We start from the raw sequence: 23,570 nt of genomic DNA on the forward strand, positions 1-23,570 counted from the left end.
GTTATGCATTCCACATTGAGGAGAACTGGGTGCTCCTGAAACTATGAATTTTTTTAGTTGCTAAGTCATATTTCTTTTGTGACCCCATGGACAGTAGCCCGCCAGGCTCCTCTGTCTATGGGATTTCCCAGGCAAGAATACAGGAGTGGGTTGCCATTTCCTTCTCCAGAAACTAATAAGACACACAATTAATGAGACAGAACCTAATATCAAAAGAAATTCTCTCAAGTCAGACAAATATTGAAATCTCAATTTCTCTATCTAGAACTAGTTCTCCTGTTTGGCTCTTGTTCTTTGAATTCCTGTAGCCAGGAATCCTGCGGGGGCAAGGTGGGGAGTATAGTTTAGGCCATGATATGTTATAGTTCCCTCCAGCCTCAATGTCAACCTCTTTAAACGTTTCAATTATCAGAAAAATTCTAGAAAGTAGAGATTATTAAACACGATAAGAAAACAGGTCCAGAGAGTTTAAGTAATGTGGTGATGGTCACACAGCCAGTACGTAACAGAACCAGGATGTCACTACAGGAGAGAGAGTATTCAGAGACCTTACTCCTTCCACTTACCACACTTTTAAAATAGCTATTTCAACATTTTAGACACAGCTTTAAAACCTATCTATGAAAAACACCAATACAGTATACTAACGCATATATATGGAATTTAGAAAGATGGTAACAATAACCCTGTGTACGAGACAGCAAAAGAGACACTGATGTATAGATCAGTCTTATGGACTCTGTGGGAGAGGGAGAGGGTGGGGAGATTTGGGAGAATGGCATTGAAACATGTATAATATCATGTATGAAATGAGTCGCCAGTCTAGGTTCGATGCACGATACTGGATGCTTGGGGCTGGTGCACTGGGATGACCCACAGGGAGGGTATGGGGGGAGAGGAGGGTTCAGGATGGGGAACACAGGTATACCTGTGGCAGATTCATTTCAATATTTGGCAAAACTAATACAATATTGTAAAGTTTAAAAATAAAATAAAAATTAAAAAAAAACCAAAAACCTATCTATGAAGCTATATGGCATATAAATACATAAACTAATAGACCATATCTGTGGGGAAAACCCCAATTTTCCTGGCTATAGCCATGAAGATTCACCCCAAATTATCACTAAGTGCTTTTTTAACAGACACTTGTATAATTCCAATGTACGGCTTCCTCACATCAAGCAGTGTCTTTTAAGCGTACTGATTCTAGTAACAGTTGGATACGAAGGATAATGCTCACCTAAGTAATAGACAGCTTCACCCTTTATGTTCAGCAGAGTTAGATAATAAGCCCTCTGATGATACCAAAGAGTATTTCTTTTTCAAATGTTCACATGCAGGGTTTTCCAGAACAATTCACACTAATCCTTATATCCTGTTGCACCCAAGAGGAAATTGTTTTAGAACTGAAAAACTTTGTTCCACATCTCCACTGTTATCAGAGAGTATGCTCAAAGCATGTTTCATCAAGGAAAATACAGGGTTGTGGGCCAGTATTTAATCAATTTTGCTTTGAGCACAGTATGGGTTCGCTCTGGGTGGGGTGGTTAGCAAGATTCCAAGGAGCTAACAGGACCGGGAGGGAGGAAGGGAGGACATTCCAGTGCGTTTCACTCAGACATCTCCCCTCTAATTTTTGGCCTGTTTGCTTTTCATCTGTGCTCTAGTCCTGGCACAAACTGGTAACAAAAGCTTTGTTGTGTGGCGCCGCCCATCTTTCCATCAGAATGCACTCTTACGAGTAGCAAACTAATGTAAAGGTGGTCTCTAAAACTAAGTAGTGGGAGAGGGATGGTATGGTCTGTGGGCTCCCGCCCACCGCACAGCAGCACATCCTGAGTTCAGTGGAGCCCTGTCATCCTAAGGGCGCAGCTTCTGGTCTTTGTAGAACAACTGGTGATTTGAATTTCATTTCATTTTGCCAAAGATGAGAGTTCCTAGCATATCAGCAACTTGATTGCTGGCAGCTGGCCCATTTAGTGTCTTTTCTCAAATCCATGATTTTTGGATGCTTTTGTTCTGAGGTTTTCTGTATAATGCTCTTCAGTAGAGACAGCCTACTATCAAAAAAGAAAAAAAAAATTCCTTGAAGTCAGACAGATACCTACATCTCAATTTCTCTATATATCTAGAAATAGTTCAGGCACTCTGGAAGTTTCATGGCAGTAGGGAGTCACTCAGTGAATACCTACTGAGCCCCAGAGATCAGCAGGTGCTAGTCCAGGAGCTGGAAACAGAAGTACAATACACAAATAAACCAAATGATGCCATTACAGTTTGATATACTATTTATTTAGTTATTAATATGGACAGCCTATTATGCAACATTACAGATATCTTTCAAAACCTAAAATACAGTCCACTGTCCAGCCCAGGAGGAGACAATGAACAAGACCATTCTTAGAGTAAATGTAGCATAAGCACTCACAATAATCGTCCTTTTCTTGGACATCAAAGGGAACAGTCAGTGAAAAGGTTCTTTCACCTCCACTGGAGTTTTAACGTTCTTGAATGACAGCTATTTCAGAGTCAGAAGTCCACCTTCGAGCACCCCCGAGAGGTGTGCAGCATCAATGTTGGAGAGCAAGGAGCCCACCTTACCTTTCAGCCAGTATTCGTCAAACTTGAGCATACGGAGAAGGCAGGTATGTCACTGGGGTGTTCTGATTACTTTACAAAGATTGAGTTTCAAAGCTCTAAAAACCCGTGTGGTGGTGGTGGTGGTGAAGAGTATACCACATTTTGCCAAGGGGGTCTTCTCATCTCTTGAGGCTTGGCACTGCCACTTTTCCATTAGGCTTTAAGATCTACTGAAGCTCTCTGTGAAAAGCAGAGGTGGGAAATGCTAACACCTACTAGAATGAGGCCATCTGCAGAATGAACTGGACTGGCTGCTATGGCTTTTATAACCTGCTTCCTTTCTTTAGACAATCATTTCTGAAACTTTTCCTGTATGTCCTGCATATGTCTCATATAAAATTTAAAAGGGCTAAGACTGAGGAAACTTCTGGCTCTCAAGCTGGATGATAAAAAACAAAACAAAATCCATTCTCCAATGAGCTCTACTCAAATTTCTCAGTTGAAAACAAATGCCAAGTGATTTTTAAAGACATGTGCTGGACAATATTAACTGATGGAAGAAATTCTGAGGTGAAACTGTACATATACCAAAATCTAAAATACAGGCTGTATTAGTGTAATATTTTTCAACCCCTTAGTTTTATGTTGAAAACTACAAATGTTTTCAGCATCAGGCTACTGATGATGGCCAAGTAAATATGAAATTAAAAAACCTCAGGAAGTCTTGCCAAGTTTGTGGCAGTTTCAACAGACTACAAAGAAAGAAGAAGAAACCATAGGGTAAAGAGTGAGAGTGTTGGACTTTATTTAACTCTAGGTACCATGGATTTGACATTAGTAGGTAAGACTAACGAATAAGCAGCCATACAGGTTTTTTGGTCACTGTGCTTTCCAAGCACCAATAAATGGAGCTATTTTTATTATTCAATCCCATCTTTCATGAGCTAATCAGATCCTGCTGCGTTCTCGCTTGTTTCTAATTTACATTCGTATGTAGTTTAGCAAGGGTGAGGAGCAAGTCACTGTGTAGTACCGCGTTTACGCCATCACAGGACTACAACATGCACATTCTACTTAATGTAGCTCAAGCAACAGGAATACAAGAAAACGGTGATGGGTGGAGACTTGTTCTTGACAAATTCATGTTCACACTAACTATGGGTTTAGAAATCTTATTGGGCAGGTACCTACAGCAGTTCTTCGGTTGGCATTGGAACGTTACACGCATGCACAAGTGGTGTGGAGAAGGATGGAGGACAAAGGGGAGAGGAGAGGAGTGTCGGCGAGGGGCAGTTCTCAGCTTTCCACAGCCAGTCTCTGCTCTGTGAGAGAGGCCTGCTGAGCCACGCTTTTGTTCTCATGACTGCGAAGTTTAGACACCACGTCTAGAAAGGCCAAATCCTGCACTTCCTTGTGCAGAGATTCTGGAAGACAAAAACAGGACAACAGGTACGCTTCTATTAGATTGCTCTAATCGTACGATACACACTACCCAAAGCATATACCCAGAATGCTTGGGTAAAGGATGCTGAGTTATCAAAATAGATCTGTTTTAAATTTTGTGGCAAATTAAAAGGTTTTACCTCTCCAGAGGGAGGGGAAACATGCATACTTACAAGTGATTCATGTCGCTGCACAGCAGAAACCCACACAACACTATAAAGCAGTTATCCTCCAATTTAGAAAGTTACACCTCACCTCTTTTCAACAAATTTCTGTGACAGTAGACTCCTTTTCAGATTTCCTATCTTCTTCTTTCTCTTGCTCTATTTAACTTCAATTAATTACAGTAAAATACAGGATATTCCTCTGAAGGCCAATAAGTTTTATGTAATTAGCATTCCTCAAACTGGTGTGTTTACTTTGATAAAACTGAGGTATAACACCAGCTGGAGTAGCAATACTCAGAATAGATTTTAAAATAATTGATATTTGTAGAGCATTCCATCCAAAAGCAGCAGATAACACTTGCAAGTGCACGTCGAACATGCTCCAGGACTGACCGCACGTTGGCCACACAGTGAGCCGTGGTAGATTCAAGAATCGTGACGTCATATCAAGTATCTTTTCTGATACAATGCAATGAGATCGGAAAAACTGTAAAACATACACATGTGGAAGCTAAATAATATGCTATTAAACAACCACTAACTCACTGAAGAAATCAAAGAGGAAATTAAAAAAAGAAATACCTAGAGACAAATGAAAACAAAAGCACAATAATCCAAAACCTATGGGACACAGCAAAATCATTCTAAGATGGAAGTTTACTGCAATACAATCTTACCTCAGGAAACAAGAAAAATCTCAATGTATTCGCATCTAATGCAACTAGAGAAAGAAAAACTAACAAAAACCCAAAGTTAGTGGAAAGAAAGAAATCATACTTATCAGAGCAGAAATAAATGTGACAGAGATGAAGAAAACAGAAAGGATCAATGAAGCTGGTTCTTTGAAAAGATAAAAATTGATAAACCTTTAGCCAGACTTGTCAAGAAAAATGGAGAAGGCTCAAATCAATAAAATTTAAAATGAAAAAGAGGTTATAATAGACACCACAGAAATACAAAGGATCATGAGACTACTACAAGAAACTGTATACCAATAAAATGGACAACCTAGAAGAAATGGACAAATTCTTAGAAAGGTACAGTCTCCCAAGACTGGTCTGTTTATATTTTTCCATTTCTTCCTGCTATAGTCACAAGTAATGAAATGGAAAATGTGATTAAAAACCTCCCAACAAAGGTCTACGACCAGATGGCTTCACAGGTGAATTCTATCAAGTATTTAGAGAAAAGTTAACACCTATCTTTCTTAAACTAGGCCAAAAAATCAGAGGAAGGAACACTCTCAAACATTCTATGAAGCCATCATGCCTGATACCAAAACCAAAGATATCACACACAAAAAAGAAATTTACAGGCCAGTATCACTGATGATCACAGACACACAAATCCTCAACAAAATATTAGCAAACCAAATCCAACAATATAGTAAAAGGTTCACCTGAAACTGTCACAACATTGTTAATCATTATTATACTCCAATATATAAAAAAATTTTTTTTCAAGTCAGGGGTATGTAATGTACACCATAGGGAATACAGTCAATGATACTGCATTAATTTTGTATGGTGACAGGTGGTTTATTAGACTTATGAAAAGTGAAGTCACTCAGTCGTGTCCGACTCTTTGCGACCCCATGGACTGTAGCCTACCAGGCTCCTCCATCCATGGAATTTTCCAGGCAAGTGTACTGGAGTGGGTTGCCATTTCCTTCTCCAGGGGATCTTCCCGACCCAGGGATTGAACCCAGGCCTCCCGCATTGCAGGCAGACGCTTTACCATCTGAGCCACCAGGGAAGCCCAATTTCCTGATCATCACTATAAGTCAAGCCCAATTAGACTTATAGTGGTGATCCATTCATAATATGTATAAATGTTGAATTGCTATGTTGTATACCTGAAGCTAATATTGTATGTCAACTATATTTTAATAAAAATTAAAGAACAAAAACTCAATACATTAAAAAGATCATACATCATGATCAAGTGGGATTTATCCCAGGGATGCAACACAACAAATTAAAGGATAAAAACCATATGATCATCTCACTAGATGAAGAAGCTTTTGACAAAATTCAAGACCTATTTATGATAAAAACTCTCCAGAAAGTGGGCATAGAGGGAACAGACCTCAACATAATAAGGGCCATATAAAACAAACCTATCTTACATCACAATACAAAAATTAAGTCATAATAGATCAAAGACCTGAACATAAGAGCTAAAACTCTAAAGAAACTTAAAAACCTAGGCAACAAAAGGAAAAAGAGAAACTGGACTTCATCAAAAAAAAAAAAAAAAACTGGGTGTCAAAGGATACAACAGTGAAAAGGCAACTCTTGAAATAGGTGAAAATATGTGTGAATCATATGTCCAATAAGGATTTAATATACAGAACATATAAAGAACTTAACCAACAAGAAACAACCCAAATAAAAAATAGGTAAAGGATTTGAATAAACATTTCACCAAGAAGATAAGGTATACAAATGGCCAATGAACAACTAAAGATCCCCAACATCACTAATCAATAGGGAAAAGCAAATCAAAATCACAGTACGTTCCTACCTGACACCCGTCAGGATGGTCAAGACAAAAGACCGTATCAGTGAGGATGTATAACCTGGGACCTATGTGCACTTCTGATAGGAATGCAAAGATGGTGCAGCCACTGTGGGAAAGAGGACAGTGTTTCCTCAAAAAATTAAACACAGAATTGCTGTATGGCCTAGAAATTCCCCTTCTGTATATATATGCAAACTAACTGAAAGAAGGGGCTCATATTTGTGCACCTGTGTTCAGAGTGGCATTACAACAGCCAAAAGGTGAAAATAATCCAAATGTCCATTGACTGGGTGAATGGATAAACAAAGTGTGATATATGCAAACAATGGAACGTTCTTCTGCCTTAAAGAATGGAGTTCTGACACGCTACACATATATGAGCCGTGAAAATATCATGCTAAGGGAAAATAAGCCAGACACAAAACAAAAAATATTGTATGGTTCCACTTACACAGGGTACAAAGAGTAGTCAAATTCATAAAGACAGAAAATAAAACTGTGGTTGCCAAAAGCTGGGGAGAGGGGTGACTAGGGAGTTATTGTTTAAAGTGTATGGAGTTTCAGTTTGGAAAGAAGAAAAAGGCCTGGAGAAGAATGATAGAGATGACTGCACACAGATGTGAATGAACTTAATCCACTGGACTCTACACTTACAATGGTTCAAATGCCAAATTACATGTATATTTTACATTAAAAAATGAACAATCATGAACATGCTTGAAACAAATGATATCAGCTAGGAAACAGAAGATATAAAGAACAGAAATTTTTGGAACTCAGAACTATATACATGTAATGTCTATGTATATTGCATATATACACAGAAGTAGGATTGCTGCTACTGCTAAGTCACTTCAGTCGTGTCCGACTCTGTGCGACCCCATAGATGGCAGCCCACCAGGCTCCCCCATCCCTGGGATTCTCTAGGCAAGAATACTGGAGTGGGTTGCCATTTCCTTCTCCAGTAGAATTGCTAGGTCATATAATAATTCTGTTTAATTTTTTTGGAGAGACACTGTACTCTTTTCCACAGTGGCTGCAATAAAAAGCTTGACAGGCTCAAGAACAGAATGGAAAAGACAGAAAAAATAATCAGTGAACTTTAAGACAAAGCAATACAAATTACCCAATCTGAACAAAAGAGAGGTGATAAGCTGGGAAAAAATGAACAAAACTTCAGAGCCTTGAGGGATATAACTCAACAGCTCACATTTGTGCCATGAGAGGCCTTGAAGGACAAGAGGAATAGGGTGGGACTTAAAAAGTACCTGAAGAAATATGATTAAGAACTTTGCAAATTGAGCAAAAGACAAAAAGCCTATAGATTCAAGAAGCTGAACAAACCTTACATAGGATAATCCCAAAGAAATTCATGCCAAGGAAAAGTATAGTCACACTTTTGAAAACTATTAACAAAAGAAACTCTTAGGTCAGAAATGACACCTTACCTACAAGAGAAAAACAAATCCGGAGATGGTGGATTTCTCATAAGAAACCACGGAGGCCAGAAGAAAGTGGCACAACATTTTCAAGTTTTGAAAGAAAACAACTGTCAACCTAGAATTCTATACAGAGAAAATATTTTTTAGAAATGAAGAGGAAATCAAGATACTCTCAAAGAAAATGAATAAGTGAGGAATAATAAAGGAAATGAGAATTTGTTACAAGCAGACCTAACCTAAAATAATGGCTAAAGGAAATTCTTTAAACAAGAAGAGAATGTTTTTTTAAAAAAGCAACCTTGGAACATCAGAAAGAACAGATAGAGCCAAGACACAGATAAATACAATAGCTTTCCTTTCCTCAAGCTTTTTCTGGGTTATGTTTGATGCTTGAAAACAAAAATTGTAACAACTTAGAACAATGTCCCATGGATGGAGGAGGCTAGAAGGCTTTAGTCCATGGGGTCGCTGAGGGTCGGACATGACTGAGCGATTTCACTTTTCACTTTCATGCACTGGAGAAGGAAATGGCAACCCACTCCAGTGTTCTTGCCTGGAGAACCCCAGGGACGGTGGAGCCTGGTGGGCTGCCATCTATGGGGTCGCACAGAGTCGGACACGACTGAAGTGACTCAGCAGCAGCATGCACCGGCACCTCTGTGCTTACTGCAGCATTATTTACAAAAACCAAGATACAGCAGCAATGTGAGTGTCCAAGGATACATGAACGAGTACAGAAATGATGGTGTGTTTGTACAATGGAATACTATTCAGCCATGAAAAAGAATAAAATCTGGCCATTTATGACGATACAGCTGGACCTTGAGGGACTATTCTAAGTGAAAGAAAGATAAAGAAGAGACAAAGAAAGATAAATACCACATGATCTCTCTTATATGTGGAATCTAAATACCAAGTTCATTAGATACGGAGAACAGATTGGTGGTTACAAGGGGCAGGGATTGGGGGTCGGAGAAATGAGTGAATTTTTTGATTTGTTGTTTAAATATTAAAAACTACAGTAATAAAAAATCCAAAGAAACAGTAAATGATTTTTGCTTACTGATTAAGCAAACATGCTTTTTCCCCTCACTGTTCTCCAATTTGGATTTCATATTACAAAAAAAACACAAACTTACCAGTAGAGCAAATAGTATTTCTATTTTTGTCTAGCAGAATAAAAATAGAAAATTCAGAAAATACCCAAAGACAATACTCCCTAACTAACTAAAGACTTAACACAAGAGCATCTTGACCATTTATTTACTGGTCAAATTGAGAATGGATACACTCTTTTCAAGGAAAATTTTAACATCTGAGGGGTTGCCCAAGCAGAATTTGTGGAAAATATCTGCAATTATCTCAAGGCAGAGGAATACTGGGGTGTTATATAGCTGGAGAAGGCAATGGCACCCCACTCCAGCACTCTTGCCTGGAAAATCCCATGGATGGAGGAGCCTGGTAGGCTGCAGTCCATGGGGTCGCTGAGGGTTGGACACGACTGAGCGACTTCACTTTCACTTTTCACTTTCATGCATTGGAGAAGGAAATGACAACCCACTCCAGTGTTCTTGCCTGGAGAATCCCAGGGACAGGGGAGCCTGGTGGGCTGCCGTCTACGGGGTCGCACAGTTGGACACGACTGAAGCGACTTAGCAGCAGTCAGTATAGCAGAACACAACAGAAAACACTACCATGGGCAATGTAGACAGAGTCATGTCAGCAACATCCAAAGAGATGGAGGCTCAAGCCAAGGGAGTCCATGATCCCAGTTCCTTTAGCATAGCTGACACAGCTGCAGAGAAAGCCACCTTGACCTGATGCCATTGTACAGTCCCCTCATTTAACTCTCCTTGTTCTGATCAAAGCTCATCAAGCAACCCTTGATGTCTGTCTGCCCTGAAGGAGTCAATGCACCAGACGTGCATTTGCAGTGTTCCAAGATCAGTGGCAGTCATACTTCTCATTATAAAGGGGTAAACCACCATTCTGGTTTTGTACCGGGATGAGCTGAGCCTATCCCAAGAGACAGATCCATCCTTGGTGTATGCACAAAAAAGTCTATCTAGAAAACTAAACCTGCCTGTCAAGGCTCAATTCCAGAAAGGCTTTCCTGATACTCACCCCCATCTACTGCCCACCACCTTGGCTGTTACCATCACCTTGAAAGCTGCTAACCAGACAGGACTATTTACATTTACTACTCCTCACCCAGCACCACTGCAATGGGGTGCTTCCTTCCTTCACAGACTTGGCTTCCTTGTCTAATAAATGGTAGTGATGATACTGACAACCAACTCTGGATGAAATTATGTAATCCTTAAGCATTTAAAAAAAAAAGGGGGGAGGCAGCGGATGACAGAGTGGATTAAAACACATGACCTAACAACACGCTGCCTACACTTCAAATACAAGATACAGCAGACTGAGTCTAAAAGGGTAGAAAAGAACCAAGTGGATGTTATTCAAAAGAAAGCAGGAGTAGCTATATTAATATCACACAGACTTCAGAGCAAAGACTACGACCAGAGACAGGGAGAAATGTTACACACTGATGAAAAGGTAAATTCTCTAGGAAGGCACAGTGATCCTAAAGGTGTATGCACCTACCAAGAGAGCTGCAAAATATATGAAGCAAAACCTGATAGAACTGAAGGGAGATAAAGACAGATCAACATTTACAGTTGGAAACTTCAACATCTCTCAATAATTGACAGAAGTAGTAGAAAATCAGCAAGAGTATATCAATAGAAACACCACTGCCAAGCAAAAGGATCTTACTGACATTTATAACACTCACCACTCGATACCAGCAGGATGCACGCTCTTCTCCAGTGTCCATGAAATATTTACCAAGATATGCCAAATTCTTGAACAAATTCCTTAGCTAATATCATGGTACACAAAATCAGAACTTGTTCTTTATATAAAATAATATCTTTTGAAAGTATATGCAATGTAAAAGTAACCCTATATCTTCCATAAATTTTTAATGCTTTTAAAACACAAAGGCACCATTTACTATTATTTTATATTTAATGTCAACCACATGTTGATGAATACCAAATAACAGAGGAAACACATACCAGATCCCATGAGAGCACAGATCAGGACCATGGAATTGTATTTGATTTCAGGAGCACTTCTCTCATCTGCTAGCAGCCTGTGCAAGATCTGTACAAGTTGAGCACTTTCTAGGTCTTTCTCAGCAGTACCTGGAACACGAAATAATTAAAGGAACAGTTATATTCATTGGGTATAAACCTGGTACAGTCTGGCTAAAAACTGCTTCACCTTTTAGAAAATGAACATGTTAAACCTTCTGAAAGGAACTGATAAGCAGAAAAGATGGTATGATACACTATGTACTGTCACCATCTTCAAAAATTATCATGACCAAATAGGCACATGAAAAGATGTTCAACATCGCTAGTTATTAGAGAAATGGGAATCAAAACTACAGTGAGATATCACCTCACACCTGTCAGAATGGCTGCCATCAAAAAATCCACAAACAACAAATGCTGGAGAGGGTGGGGAGAGCAGGGAACCCTCCCGGACTGTTGGTGGGAATGTAAATCGGTAGAGCCACTATGGAGAACAGTATGGAGGTTCCTTAAAAAACTAAAAATAAAACTACCCTATGACCCTGCAATCCCACTCCTGGGCATATATCCAGACAAAAGCATGGCCCAAAAAGACACACATGCCCCCCAACGTTCTTTGCAGCACTGTTTACAATAGCCAAGACATGGAAACAACCTAAATGTCCATCAACAGAGGAATGGATAAAGAAGATGTGGTGTGTATATATACACACACACAACGGAATATTACCCTGCCATTAAAAGGAAAGAAATAAGGCCATTTGTAGCAACATGGATGGACCTAGAGAGTGCCATACTGAATGAAGTAAGTCAGACAGAGAAGGAGAAATGTCCTATGACATCCCTTTATGTGGAACCTAAAACGAAATGATACAAATGAATTTACTTACAAAACAGAAAGAGACTCACAGACTTAGAAAACAAACTCATGGTTGCCAGGGGGAAGGGATAGTTAAGAACTTTGAGAAGGTCATGTACACACTGCAATATTTAAAATGGATAACCAATAAGGACCTATTCTAAGGCACATGGAACTCTGCTCAATGTTATGTGCCAGCCTGGATATGAGAGGGATTTGGGGGACAATGAATACACGTATATGTATGGCTGAGTCCCCTCCCTGTTCACCTGAGACTATCACAACTTTGTTAATCAGTTATACCCCAATACAAAATGTTTTTGGTGTTAAAAAAAAAATTAAAAAAAAAATTATCACGGCCAATTGTGTATCCTCTATCTCTCTTCTTGTCCACCTATTCTCACCCACCCCAAGGTATTTTGGAGCAAATCCTATAGTCACATAATTTCCTCTATATGTAGTCTAGAATGTATCTTTAAGAGAACGGTACCCTGCAATTCCTATCAAAATCCCAATAGGATTTTCTAGAGAAAACAGGTAAGCTTATACTAAAATCTGTGTGGGAAACCACAGGTCCTAAAAGAGGTAAACAGTCTTGATAAAGAATAAAATGGGAGGAATTCCTCTACTTGATATGAGGATCACTGCATAGGTACAGTTATCAAGACAGTGTGGTGTTGGTGGAGAGACAGATACACAGGACAAAGGAACTGAAAGAAGATCCTGGAAGCAGACCCACAGGAGTATGCTCCACTGATTTCTGACAAAATCAATTCAGAGGAGGAAAGACAGCCTTTTCAACAAAAGGTGCTGGGGCAAGCAGATCCATAGGCAGGGAAAAAAAAAAAAACCCTGACCCAAGCTTCACATTTTATACAGGTATTAACTAAAAAAGATCCCAGACTTAAATGTAAAACGACAGGACTTTCAGGACACAAATAATCCTTAAAAGTTTAAAATCCTCAATAGTTTAAAAAAAGATTAGAAAATAAGCAAAAGACACAGGCATTTCACCAAGGAATATATAAGATGGAAAAGTACATAAAGATGTTCAACATCGGTAGTCTTTAGAAAAGTGGAAATTAAAACTACATGAGGTATCACGACATATTGCTCAGATTGACTAAAATTTTAAAAATTAGGGATAATATTAAATATTGGTGAGGGTAAAGAGAAAACTAGGTCAGTTATACAGTGCTGGCAGAGTTACCATACAACCTAGCAGTTATAACTCCTAGGCATTTATCCAGAAAAATGAAAATTTGTGTTCACATAAAATCCTATACATGAATGTTCTTTGCAGCATTATTTTTAAAAGTCCCAAAGTAGAATCAGCCCATATGTCCTTCAATAGGTGAATGGTTAAACAAGTCGTGGTACATACAAATCATAAAATACTATTCAGTAATGAGAAGGAATAAACTATAGACACACAAATCAATGACTCTTTAGGAAATTACGCTGATGAAAAAAAGCCAATTTCAAAAGGTCATATACTATATGATTCCATTCATACATTTCTGAAATGAAAAAAAAATTTAGAAATGAAGGGTCGGTTAGTGGTTTCCAGGGATTAGGAGGGTAGGAGGCAGGTGGGTGTTGTTATGAATGGAGGATCCTTGTGGAGTTAGAACTGTTCAGATACACCTACACGGGTGATGAAACTGAATTTAACAGAAATTGAGTACAAGTAAAACTGGGGAAGTCTGAACTATAGGTAAATTTTATCAGGGGTTGGGATGTTATACTAGGTTTGCAAAATGTTACCACTGGGCAAAACTGGGCAAACTGTAAATGCATCTTTATTATTTCTTTTAACTGCATGTGAATTTACAATTACCAAAAACAAAAAAAAGGACTCTTTAAAATGTTGCTTTAATACTATTATCATACAAAAATTTTATAATTACTTCATAGTATCTACAAACCTGAAAGGATACAGGTTTGGAAAAATATGGTTTTCAAAGTGTGTTGTATATTAAAAAGGTAGTATGGCCTTATTTTTAAATCTTAGGCTCAAGGAGCCTAGGAAACACTAGGTGATAATGATAACAAATGTGATTATGTATTATTTTATATAGTTCTATGGTAAGGTAACCTGACTCAGGCAAATGCCTGAGTTATTGAGAAGGCAAAATTAAAGCCTATTTAGAAGATACTAGTTATGAAGGGCACAAGACCAGATTCATCCCAGGTTGGTAGGTCAAGGATCTTCTAAAATAGCTTCATCACTGTAAGCCATTTTACAAAATCAAGTCGTGAACTCTGTTTGGCATTCAGTGTCCTTCTCAATTCTCACCTCTTCCTCATAGTTTCTGATGAAGTAATCTCCCCTACCCATGGAGGAAATCATAGGCTAGGTGAGGACTCAAACTGACCTCCACAGCATCTTTAACTGAAGTGACCAAAGTGACATCATCTTCCTGAAGTCTTGTGTGTGCGTGCTTAGTAGTGTCTGACTCTTTGCGACCCCATGGACCGTAGCCCCCAGGCTCCTCTGTCTGTGGAATTTTCCAGGCTAGAATACTGGAGCGGGTTGCCATGTCCTCCTCCAGGGGATCTTCCCAACCCAGGGATGGAACCCACATCTCCTGCATCTCCTCCTTTGGCAGGTGGATTCTTTACCACTGGGCCACCTGGGAAGCTTGAAGTCTTTTCTAGCTTTAAAATTCAAGAAACTTTTACATCCTATGATTTTTAAAAAAAAAATTATATATGGTTTTAAAGTTTATAACCTGTTAAGAGGACAAAAAATTCAAATCTCTCATACCTGAAATCTGAGTAAATCTGACACTAGAGGAAGATATACCATTTTTATCTTTTGGCTTCTCCTTCCTGGGATAATGGTTGGTGAGAGTGAGAATTCCCCACAGTGAGAGTTATGGACATAAGTCATCACTTAGAACTGAAGTGATCAGTTAACAGTATTTACCAGAGTATTTCTGAACGGAACAGGACATGTCTACCAAGTCTACAGGCCTCCTTCGTGTAAGGCAGCTTCAGGTCTTACCTCAGGCCATGTGACTTCCATTGTCTCCAGCTGACTATGTATCAGAGCTGGGTTCCTGACACAAAGTTGCCTCCCATAAACTATTTGTCTATGAGTGGGCTTTTCCTGAAGAATTCTGAGTAACAGGGATACTGCCACGAAGAGACTAACTGAAGCATTCAGACTCTGCTTTGGGGGGATTCTGAGTGTACATACACAGAAGAGTGACATAAAAGGTGGGAATTTAGAACGAAGGTGATGCTATAAAGCAACAGAAACCATGGCGACAGGAGACCAGCAAGAGACAGAATCAGCAGCACAGACAGAAGAGAATCTCAGTGGCTGGAAGAGTAGCAAACTCTAAGCTTGCTACTGTATTCTAAATATTGTTTCATTTTTCCATGAAGCCTGCTGAAATTCCCTAAGTGCCTAAAATTTGAGATATCATTTAAGAGTCAAACTAACATTAAAGCATTGCCTTACAAATGTTACCAGAAGGACAACCCTAAGGGACATCTATGGTGACAATCTATAGAGCATGATTTCCATATACTCAGATATAGTGTAGACACACTGGCAAAATGCTTCTAGTCAAAGGTTTTGTCTGACTTCTATTCCACTCCTGTGCTTCCTTTCATCCAAGAGAAAAATAGGAGAAAATAAGTTTGTCACTGGGGTACTTACCCAATTCTAAAGCTGCTATTAGTGCCAAAGCAACAAGGGCTTCATTCTGCATTATTACATGTTCACTAGTTGCCATGGTAACTAGATGCTTGATGCCACCACTTTGTACAATGGTTTTAATTACATCCTACAATAAATAAGTATCATGAAATTATAAACTTTAATTTTAAACATAAACTGCATTACAATCAGTCAATTCACTGTTGAGTGGTTTTCTGACAGTGTCCCTATGAATCATTACATTTAACCATAATTTTTTTTCTTCACAGAAGAGAAGGAAAAGGCTTTTAGCTTTAAATAAATTCATCAAAAGATGACAACTTAAATTACCTAAGCAAAAAAGACCACTGCAGTTCATATCAAGGAAGAGAGTTCCAGAAGCTAACAAACAAAAGCGCCACTGACCAAATGTTCACCTACCATGAGATCAACAAAACAGAATAAATCTTGGAATAATAATAATGAAAAGTTCCTCCTTTCAAATTTTTATTATTAATATAATACCAGGTGGCTGCTTTTCAGATGAACCAGGTGATGAAGCTTTTTATGTATGTATGTATGCATGTATCTATGTAGTCTTAAAACCTTTGCTGTATCTGACAAAGATTACATACAACAGGACTTGAGGAGAACTTAAACCAAAATTCTGTCTCCCTCATTTCTCATCGTAACTACAACTCTGTCCTTCCCAGTGGCAGTGGTCTCCAGACTCAATAAATCTTACTGACTTTCAGCAAATTACAAAAGCTCTCTGCATCTCAGAGATTTCACTTGAGATAATGTAAGTGTATATCTCACAGGTTTTTGTTATACAAAATTATTACATGAAAAGCACACATAAAAGTATACAGCAAAGGCTAGACGAAAAGAAATGGCTACACTTATTTCCAGTACTCACTTTTGTCTTCATCTCACTTAGGGTTTTGTTGCCTTCAAACTCAAGTCTTTGTTGGCCTAACCGCCACATGTAACAGGAATTTATTTGAGAGTTCCAGATTCAGATGCCAAAACATGTCTGTCTGATTTAATCTAGTTAACAGAATTATGGTTTGCCTAAACGAAACCACTGGTAAGAGACCTCATGGAATGGAGCAAAGAATTAGGGTAAAGACTCCAAAAAGGACAGAAGAGTGATTTGGGAATAAGCAAGTTAGTTGGAATGTCAGTTCTTCCCACAGTCTCATTTTGATGAATGACATGATGACCCCACCTGGTCCTAAGCCCCAAACATGGAATTATCTCTAAAACCTCCTCCTCCTTTGACCCCAATGTTGAATTCTATCAATTCTACCACCCACATCGTTCTCAAATCCTTCTCTTCTTTTCCATCCTCACTGCTTCTATTAGGCTGAACTATATGCTATTTATTTCTTTGTGTCAAAATGGTTGAATATCACCAATTTCAAATTACTCAACCCAAATCCTTAGTTCGGCCCTTCATCATCACTCATGTATATTTTAGAAATAGCTTTGTTTTCCTTGCTCCTAGTAAATAAGCTGGAGAGTCATCTTTCTAGGAAAACCAAATAATGGCACCCTGCTGCTTAAAATCCTTTGGGAGCGCCTTAATTCTCTACAGAATCAAGCTGGCACATAGTTCATCTTAATGCCCACTTCTCTTCCCCTTTGGTGACTGTCTCTGGGCCCGACAGAGCACAGTTATGATGGACAAGAGGTAAAAGGAGGACCACAGGAGTTCATTTTGCTATTCTTTCTCAAAACTTTCCATCTCGTCAACAATACACTTGGTCCTGTACTGGTGTCAATGAAATGGATGGGCTTTCAGGCTGCTCTAGGTGAGACAGGTGGTAGGAAGGGCCAAGTTACCAGCTGTTTTTGCTCCAGGGAAAGATACCAAGAGATAGCATGTGATGGGGAGGAACATTCCTGTGACCAACCAGCTGGAATGGCTACTGTCGTGAAGTCAATTATTTATATGAAGGAGATTTACTCAAGACAAGGGGTACCTTTAAGATTTTTTTCTTGCCATCTTCTTTTAATCTGTTTCATAAATAAATGAATGGTTTCCTCAGACTTACTTTTGATTTACTGTGTCGTATGAGGGCAGAGAGCAGTCTGTTTGACTCTCCCATCACACCAGCATGATCTTTGGCTTCACACCACTCCACCAAACGTTCCACTAATTTAACATTTTTTCCCAGTTGTTCAGCAGCTTCTGCTATAGGAAAGAAGGCAAACCACAAAGGAATGAATCACTAATAGGCCATCAACTAAAACAGCTAGTTAAAGATTTTAGAGTGTAAAGGAAAATTACAGGTCTAAAAACCAGAACACAACAATTTTGTTAAATAAGAACTACAAAATACTCTGTATCTAATGGATTATTGAGATTTTTTATAAAGAGTTATGGACTTTTATATAAAAATGAAATAACTTTATACTCTTTTGGCTCAGCCTGGTAGTCTGTTAGTACTCTGGAAAACTGTACCAAAGAGTTTTCAGCAGTACTCTAAGGAATCAATATACAAAAAGTTTAGAATTTAACTCATTCCAAGGATTAGTTTTCATTATTGTTTCTGTAAACAGAAACATGATCTCCCTGTTTGTAAAACAAATTTAAAAATTTTTTGACTGTCTGTATTGAAACAATGATTTTGAAGACAAAGTAAAATCAGTATAGAAAATGCCAAAACATAAAAATTCCTCCGAGAACTGTTAATAAATCAATCTAAAACCTAGATTATACCTACAAATGAAGAGAAGTGCAATATAATTTCCATTTAAAGTCAATTATAACAACCATGGAAATTAATTAATGGGGATCTAAAACCAATCTCTTTTGCCTTTTATTTGCTACTTATCTCTAAGATTACATTCTGAAAGCTAAAAACAGGCCTTTTTTCATACAAAACATACACCTTAGGCAAGAATTTCTCTTACCTTGTGCATCTATTAACATTCTTAATGTTCCCAAGAGTTTGAACTGAACCGGGGGCATTTCAGATTTAAGGAATTTCAAAACTGCCTCCGTGACTCCAGCTGATAACATCTTTGCTTTATTTACAACTAGAGGGGGGGGGGGAGGGAGGGAGAGAGAGACTGGTTAAAATTATGTTAGCATTTTTGATGATAATCATTCAATATAATTTTTGAGTGTCTTATTAGCTTTAAGGCTCCATGTTACATTCTTCTACCTAAAAACAGTCGTATTACTTTTCTATTAACTTTAAGAATGGGATTGGTAATGAGAGGTCTGGGGGATAAATATCCTCTGTCTACAGAAGCACAACATACAAAATCACATTTACTGGCTTTTAAAATCTAATTTAAAAAACTAATAATTTGTAAAGGAAATCTGACAATGTTGCCTTCATATTTACAAAAAGCATGATTCCTCAACTTTAATAAATGTCTCTTTTTAATGTCTGTATCCTTGACCCAGGTGTGTTAATACAGATATTAAAGACATTAATAAGCAATCTTAATCTGCTACATGAAACAAATTTATTTTATATAGATTGCATTTTCATGTTACACTATTTTTACCTAACCAGAAATTTACCATTAGAAAGTAGAATAACAGGATAGTTTTAACTATATCCTGTATTATTTCCCATGATAATGTTATTTTGAAAGACTAGTAATCCAAAAAGGCACATTAAGCCTAGTTAAAAAAAAAAACTGTATGTCTGTACCCACTGCTATATTTAAAATGGATAACCAACAAGGACCTACTGTACAGCACATGGAACTCTGCTCAATGTTATGTGGCAGCTTGGGTGTGAGCGGGCTTTGGGGAAGAATGGCTACATGTATATGTATGGCTGAGTCCCTTTCCTGTTCACCTGAAACCAGCAGAACATTGCTAATTGGCGATAGCCCAATACAAAAAGTTCAAAAGGAAAACATTTCACATCTGCTTGTAGGGAAAAAAATTCTTAAAAGTCATTTTTAGGGGATTCTATGAATTGATACCATTATCTTACCTTAACTGAAGATGCTTTAAAAATCTTAACTATACAGTATGATGAAAATCTGGGAGTTCACAAAACGTAATAGACTATTTGAATCTGAAAAAGGAAGATTGTGCTTGTGTATTGTGTAGTCTCAAAAAACTTCTTTAACATATAATCTCCATTTATGAGTAAGAAAAATGTAAGCAATCTGAAGACTATGAATTTTTCTTTTCTTGGTCAGGGTAGGTCCACAAACCACATAAAGTAAATATCTTTCCAAAACAACAGGTTTTCTCTCACACAGTTGGCTCCCATTCTTAAGACTTACCTGGGATGGCTAGGTTTCTGAGGGCACTTAGTGCTGCATGCTGAACAGTTACGTTTCCATCTTCTACATGTCTGTCCAATAAATCCATAAGTTTTTCTACAATTCCATTGTCTACCATATGGATACAATTTCCATCTAAATAGCAACAGAAAACATTTTTTCCCTTCTTTACAAATATTTATAAATATTTTGTAATACTCATGCCAGCCCATTATCTACATTAAGGAAAATGAAGCTACAGAAAAATAAAAAGAATTCCATCTCTTTCTCACATCAGATTTATGAGATTTTTGTTTGTTTACTGAGTGAGAAGTCTGATTCTAAGATTCTTAAAATAGATAACATTTTAAAAATTGGCCCCAAAAATCTCTAGCTGAGATCCTGACAGTATGTCAGAAGATGAGTAGGTAGAAACCACGTGCTTATCGTGTCCCCCAGTTGTTTCCATTTATAATGAAGTATGCCAGTGTTCTGCCAATGTTACAGTAACAGTACTCTACATTTTGTTATCATGGTTGATATTTAAATTATTTTTAAAGAAGAATTTCTGAAACATTTATAAAACAGAATATTATAATGAATTACTATTTAACCCCCATTTAGCTTCATGAATTATCAATATTTTGCAAGTCTTATTTTCATTATTAAGGAGCTGATGATGGTCCCCAAAAAGACAGAAGGAAAAATGGAATAAGTCATTATTAAAACATGCTATAACAAGAGTTAATACTCAAATAAAATCAAATTAAAAATAAAAGTAACTCGTATTTCCTAGACACAGTATAAGAATAAGTTTCTAGAATGAACAGCAGAAGTATCAGACTTCAGAAATACACATGAAGGCTTGGTGCTTCTGAAGTATTATTCCAGCCTAAACCAGTAGATCACCCACACTTAAGTTTTCTACACATTAGAGTATAAACTGAGGCACAATAATGAATACTCAGATTATTAAATCCAAGATTAAATCTAAATCCAAAGAGCATATCCTCCTAGATCAGAAGTATATTAGCACAGGACTAAAGTTTATTCATCTCTGAAGTGTAGAGTATTCAAAAAGAAGGACTTCAAAGTCACTGTTCATTATCTTTAAACTATCAGCTCTTAGTTGAAGTGCATAAAACATGTAATTTGTTGGGCAAGTCACTATTAGTATTTCAGGTTTTGGAAAAATTAAGGTAGTAGTACACACAGATTCTGTATATGCTTCTGAACGGTTCTAGGTTTAGTACATGTTATGGCAAAGCATAATTCTAAAATATAGAAAGTCTGATTTAATAAGAATGAACAAATATGCTTACCATTTCTGGCAAAATTTGCAATTGCCAATGCTCCAGCAAGCTGTAGCTGGTGGTTATTTGATGGAATCCAAGATAGTACCCTTTGAAACACATTACCTTTTCCTCCTTCAAACAATTTCTGCATGGATTCATCTAGAGATAAATGAAGCAGATTCAAGGGAAATACTTAGGAGTGACACATCCATATTCTTAGCTGAATACCCAACTGGGAAATCATATACTTCACAATCCACAATTCATAAAGGGAGAAGTAATAGCTCTTTTTGTAATAAACTTTTAGTAGAGACTGGACAAAAGGGTTTAGAATTTTTCTATTCTAAATCCCAAGTAGCCACCTAGCTTTTAGACCTTTAGCATCATAGCTGTCTCTTCTAAAGACAGCTCTTTAAATACTGTTTGTAAGATAGTAAAGACTCCTCCTGTCCAGGTTCATTATCTCTAGTTCTCTTTATGATGTGTTTCAAAATCATTACATCAACAAGATTAAATGTGACAGGAAAATAAGAGAAAATGCCTAATGAAGTATTTATAAAAGAGACAATAAATTTTTAAAAATCTGACAGTCATGTTCTTTTATTGGCATAAATTACAACTCACCTCCAAGAAGTAATAAAACCATTAGATCCGAAGCGGTTTTGAGCTCAGCGATATCCTCCTCTTTGTCACTATCCACTTTCTGCTGAACAATCTCCAGTAGACATTCTACCAGGCCTGATTCAACGAGCTGTAGTTTAATAGCATCTAAAGAATAATGTGAACAAAATAACCAAAATTTAAGATAAAATAAGAGTTCTGGTATAAGCAATTTATTGTTAAGAATTATAAGACACCAAGAAAGTACATGATTTAGATAATACTCCTCTGAAGATATGAGTTTCAAAAGGAAGTATCAGACAGTGCAGCTTAAATACACAAGAGCTTTATTTCATCTTTCCATTTGATATTATGTCACTTTTTACAATGTTTGGCAGCACCTAAACAAATTGATTCTCAGCTCTGAAGGCAAGTAATATCTACTGTTATTCTAGAGATTATACTCACATTTAAAAGGCAACACTATAAAATATCCCACACTGTTTAAAATAAAACATACACAGATGATATAGTTAAAATATATCCACTAATGGAGTTTGAATACCAAGATACTGAAAAAGAGGTATTAGTAAATTTCAAAGTATATCACAAAGTATGCATATTTGAATTCATATTTGTACATTGTTATTTTTCTAGGGCAGTTAATTTGTAACTTTCTGAACTTTGAAAAGTCATGTTTTAAAAAAGAGCTTCAGGTCTTCATTAATTTGAAGCTTCCTCAAGTGATGGGAACGTAGTTCATTATATTATAGTTGCCATATGTTTGAATAGGTTCTTAAATTTTCATAATAAAAGTGGAAAGAAAAATAACTTTGAAATTTTTTGATGGATAACTAAGGAATTTTAGACAGATTTTACATCCCAATTGTATTTTAAAACACTATCTTCATAGCAAACTGTATTTGTCTATGGAATCAACATTGTTTATACTCCTAGTATCTTAAATATTCTTTCATTATAGAACATATTTCACTGAAGATTTTACATTCACATTCATATCTGACTCCCCCAATTCAGCAGATATTGTATATACTTCATTCATCCTTGTGTTTTAACCTAAATTGGTCTACTTAAATATTTTGGGTATATTTGATACTGCTTAAGATAACAACTGACCTTAGAAATACATTAGCTACACATATATTTTCAAACTTAAATTTTATTTTTTAGTTGGATTTTGTTTTAGTCTTCAGTTTCTCTAAGCTGTATATGCATATATCTATAGCAAGGGCTATATCTATAGTGTAAGCTTGTTATTTGGGAGAAACACACCTTTTTTTTTTCCCCAAACTTAAGACTTTTTCTTTCAGACCATTTTAATGTATAAAAATTTGGCCCTTTTTTCCCTATCACTAGGACCACTGATCTTCTTTGGCATATTATTTCAGAATACACAGAATATTCAAACTGGAATATTTTTTTTAAAGGTATACTTGCGCTGTGCCATGCTGAAAGTAGGGCGTTTCCTTGGTTACAGAATGACAGAACTAGAAATATGTGGTGACTAGAACTGAAAGCCATGACGAAAAAGCCTTAAAAAATACAAAAAACCTTGAATTATAGAAATCCCAGTTTAAATGTTGGAATCACTCTCCTTTGCATACAAAGAAAACCAAGGATGATATGCTAAGGA

At 37.2% G+C, this 23,570-nt stretch overlaps 1 protein-coding gene across 6 annotated transcripts in view; it reads right to left on the reverse strand.

The window, feature by feature from the left end:
- Nucleotides 1-3,364: 3,364 nt before the first annotated feature.
- RAP1GDS1 (Rap1 GTPase-GDP dissociation stimulator 1) overlaps nucleotides 3,365-23,570 on the reverse strand; it is a 148,991-nt gene continuing 128,785 nt past the window's right edge. For 4 of the 6 annotated variants that reach the window (XM_019962418.2, XM_019962419.2, XM_019962421.2 and 1 more), the window contains 8 exons: nucleotides 21,941-22,084; nucleotides 21,344-21,475; nucleotides 20,043-20,177; nucleotides 18,699-18,824; nucleotides 17,837-17,976; nucleotides 15,798-15,924; nucleotides 11,245-11,373; nucleotides 3,365-4,007 (listed from right to left, as the gene is read on the reverse strand). In XM_019962418.2, coding sequence (XP_019817977.1) covers nucleotides 3,880-4,007; nucleotides 11,245-11,373; nucleotides 15,798-15,924; nucleotides 17,837-17,976; nucleotides 18,699-18,824; nucleotides 20,043-20,177; nucleotides 21,344-21,475; nucleotides 21,941-22,084 — 1,061 coding nt within the window. In that variant the 3' untranslated portion in view covers nucleotides 3,365-3,879. Of the gene's footprint in view, nucleotides 4,008-4,030; nucleotides 4,681-11,244; nucleotides 11,374-15,797; nucleotides 15,925-17,836; nucleotides 17,977-18,698; nucleotides 18,825-20,042; nucleotides 20,178-21,343; nucleotides 21,476-21,940; nucleotides 22,085-23,570 lie in introns of those variants that run through there. The other 2 variants (XM_019962420.2, XM_070791171.1) reach the window with 2 other exon arrangements.

This window comes from Bos indicus, chromosome 6 (genome assembly GCF_029378745.1).
Source record: "Bos indicus isolate NIAB-ARS_2022 breed Sahiwal x Tharparkar chromosome 6, NIAB-ARS_B.indTharparkar_mat_pri_1.0, whole genome shotgun sequence".
NCBI lineage: Eukaryota > Metazoa > Chordata > Mammalia > Artiodactyla > Bovidae > Bos > Bos indicus.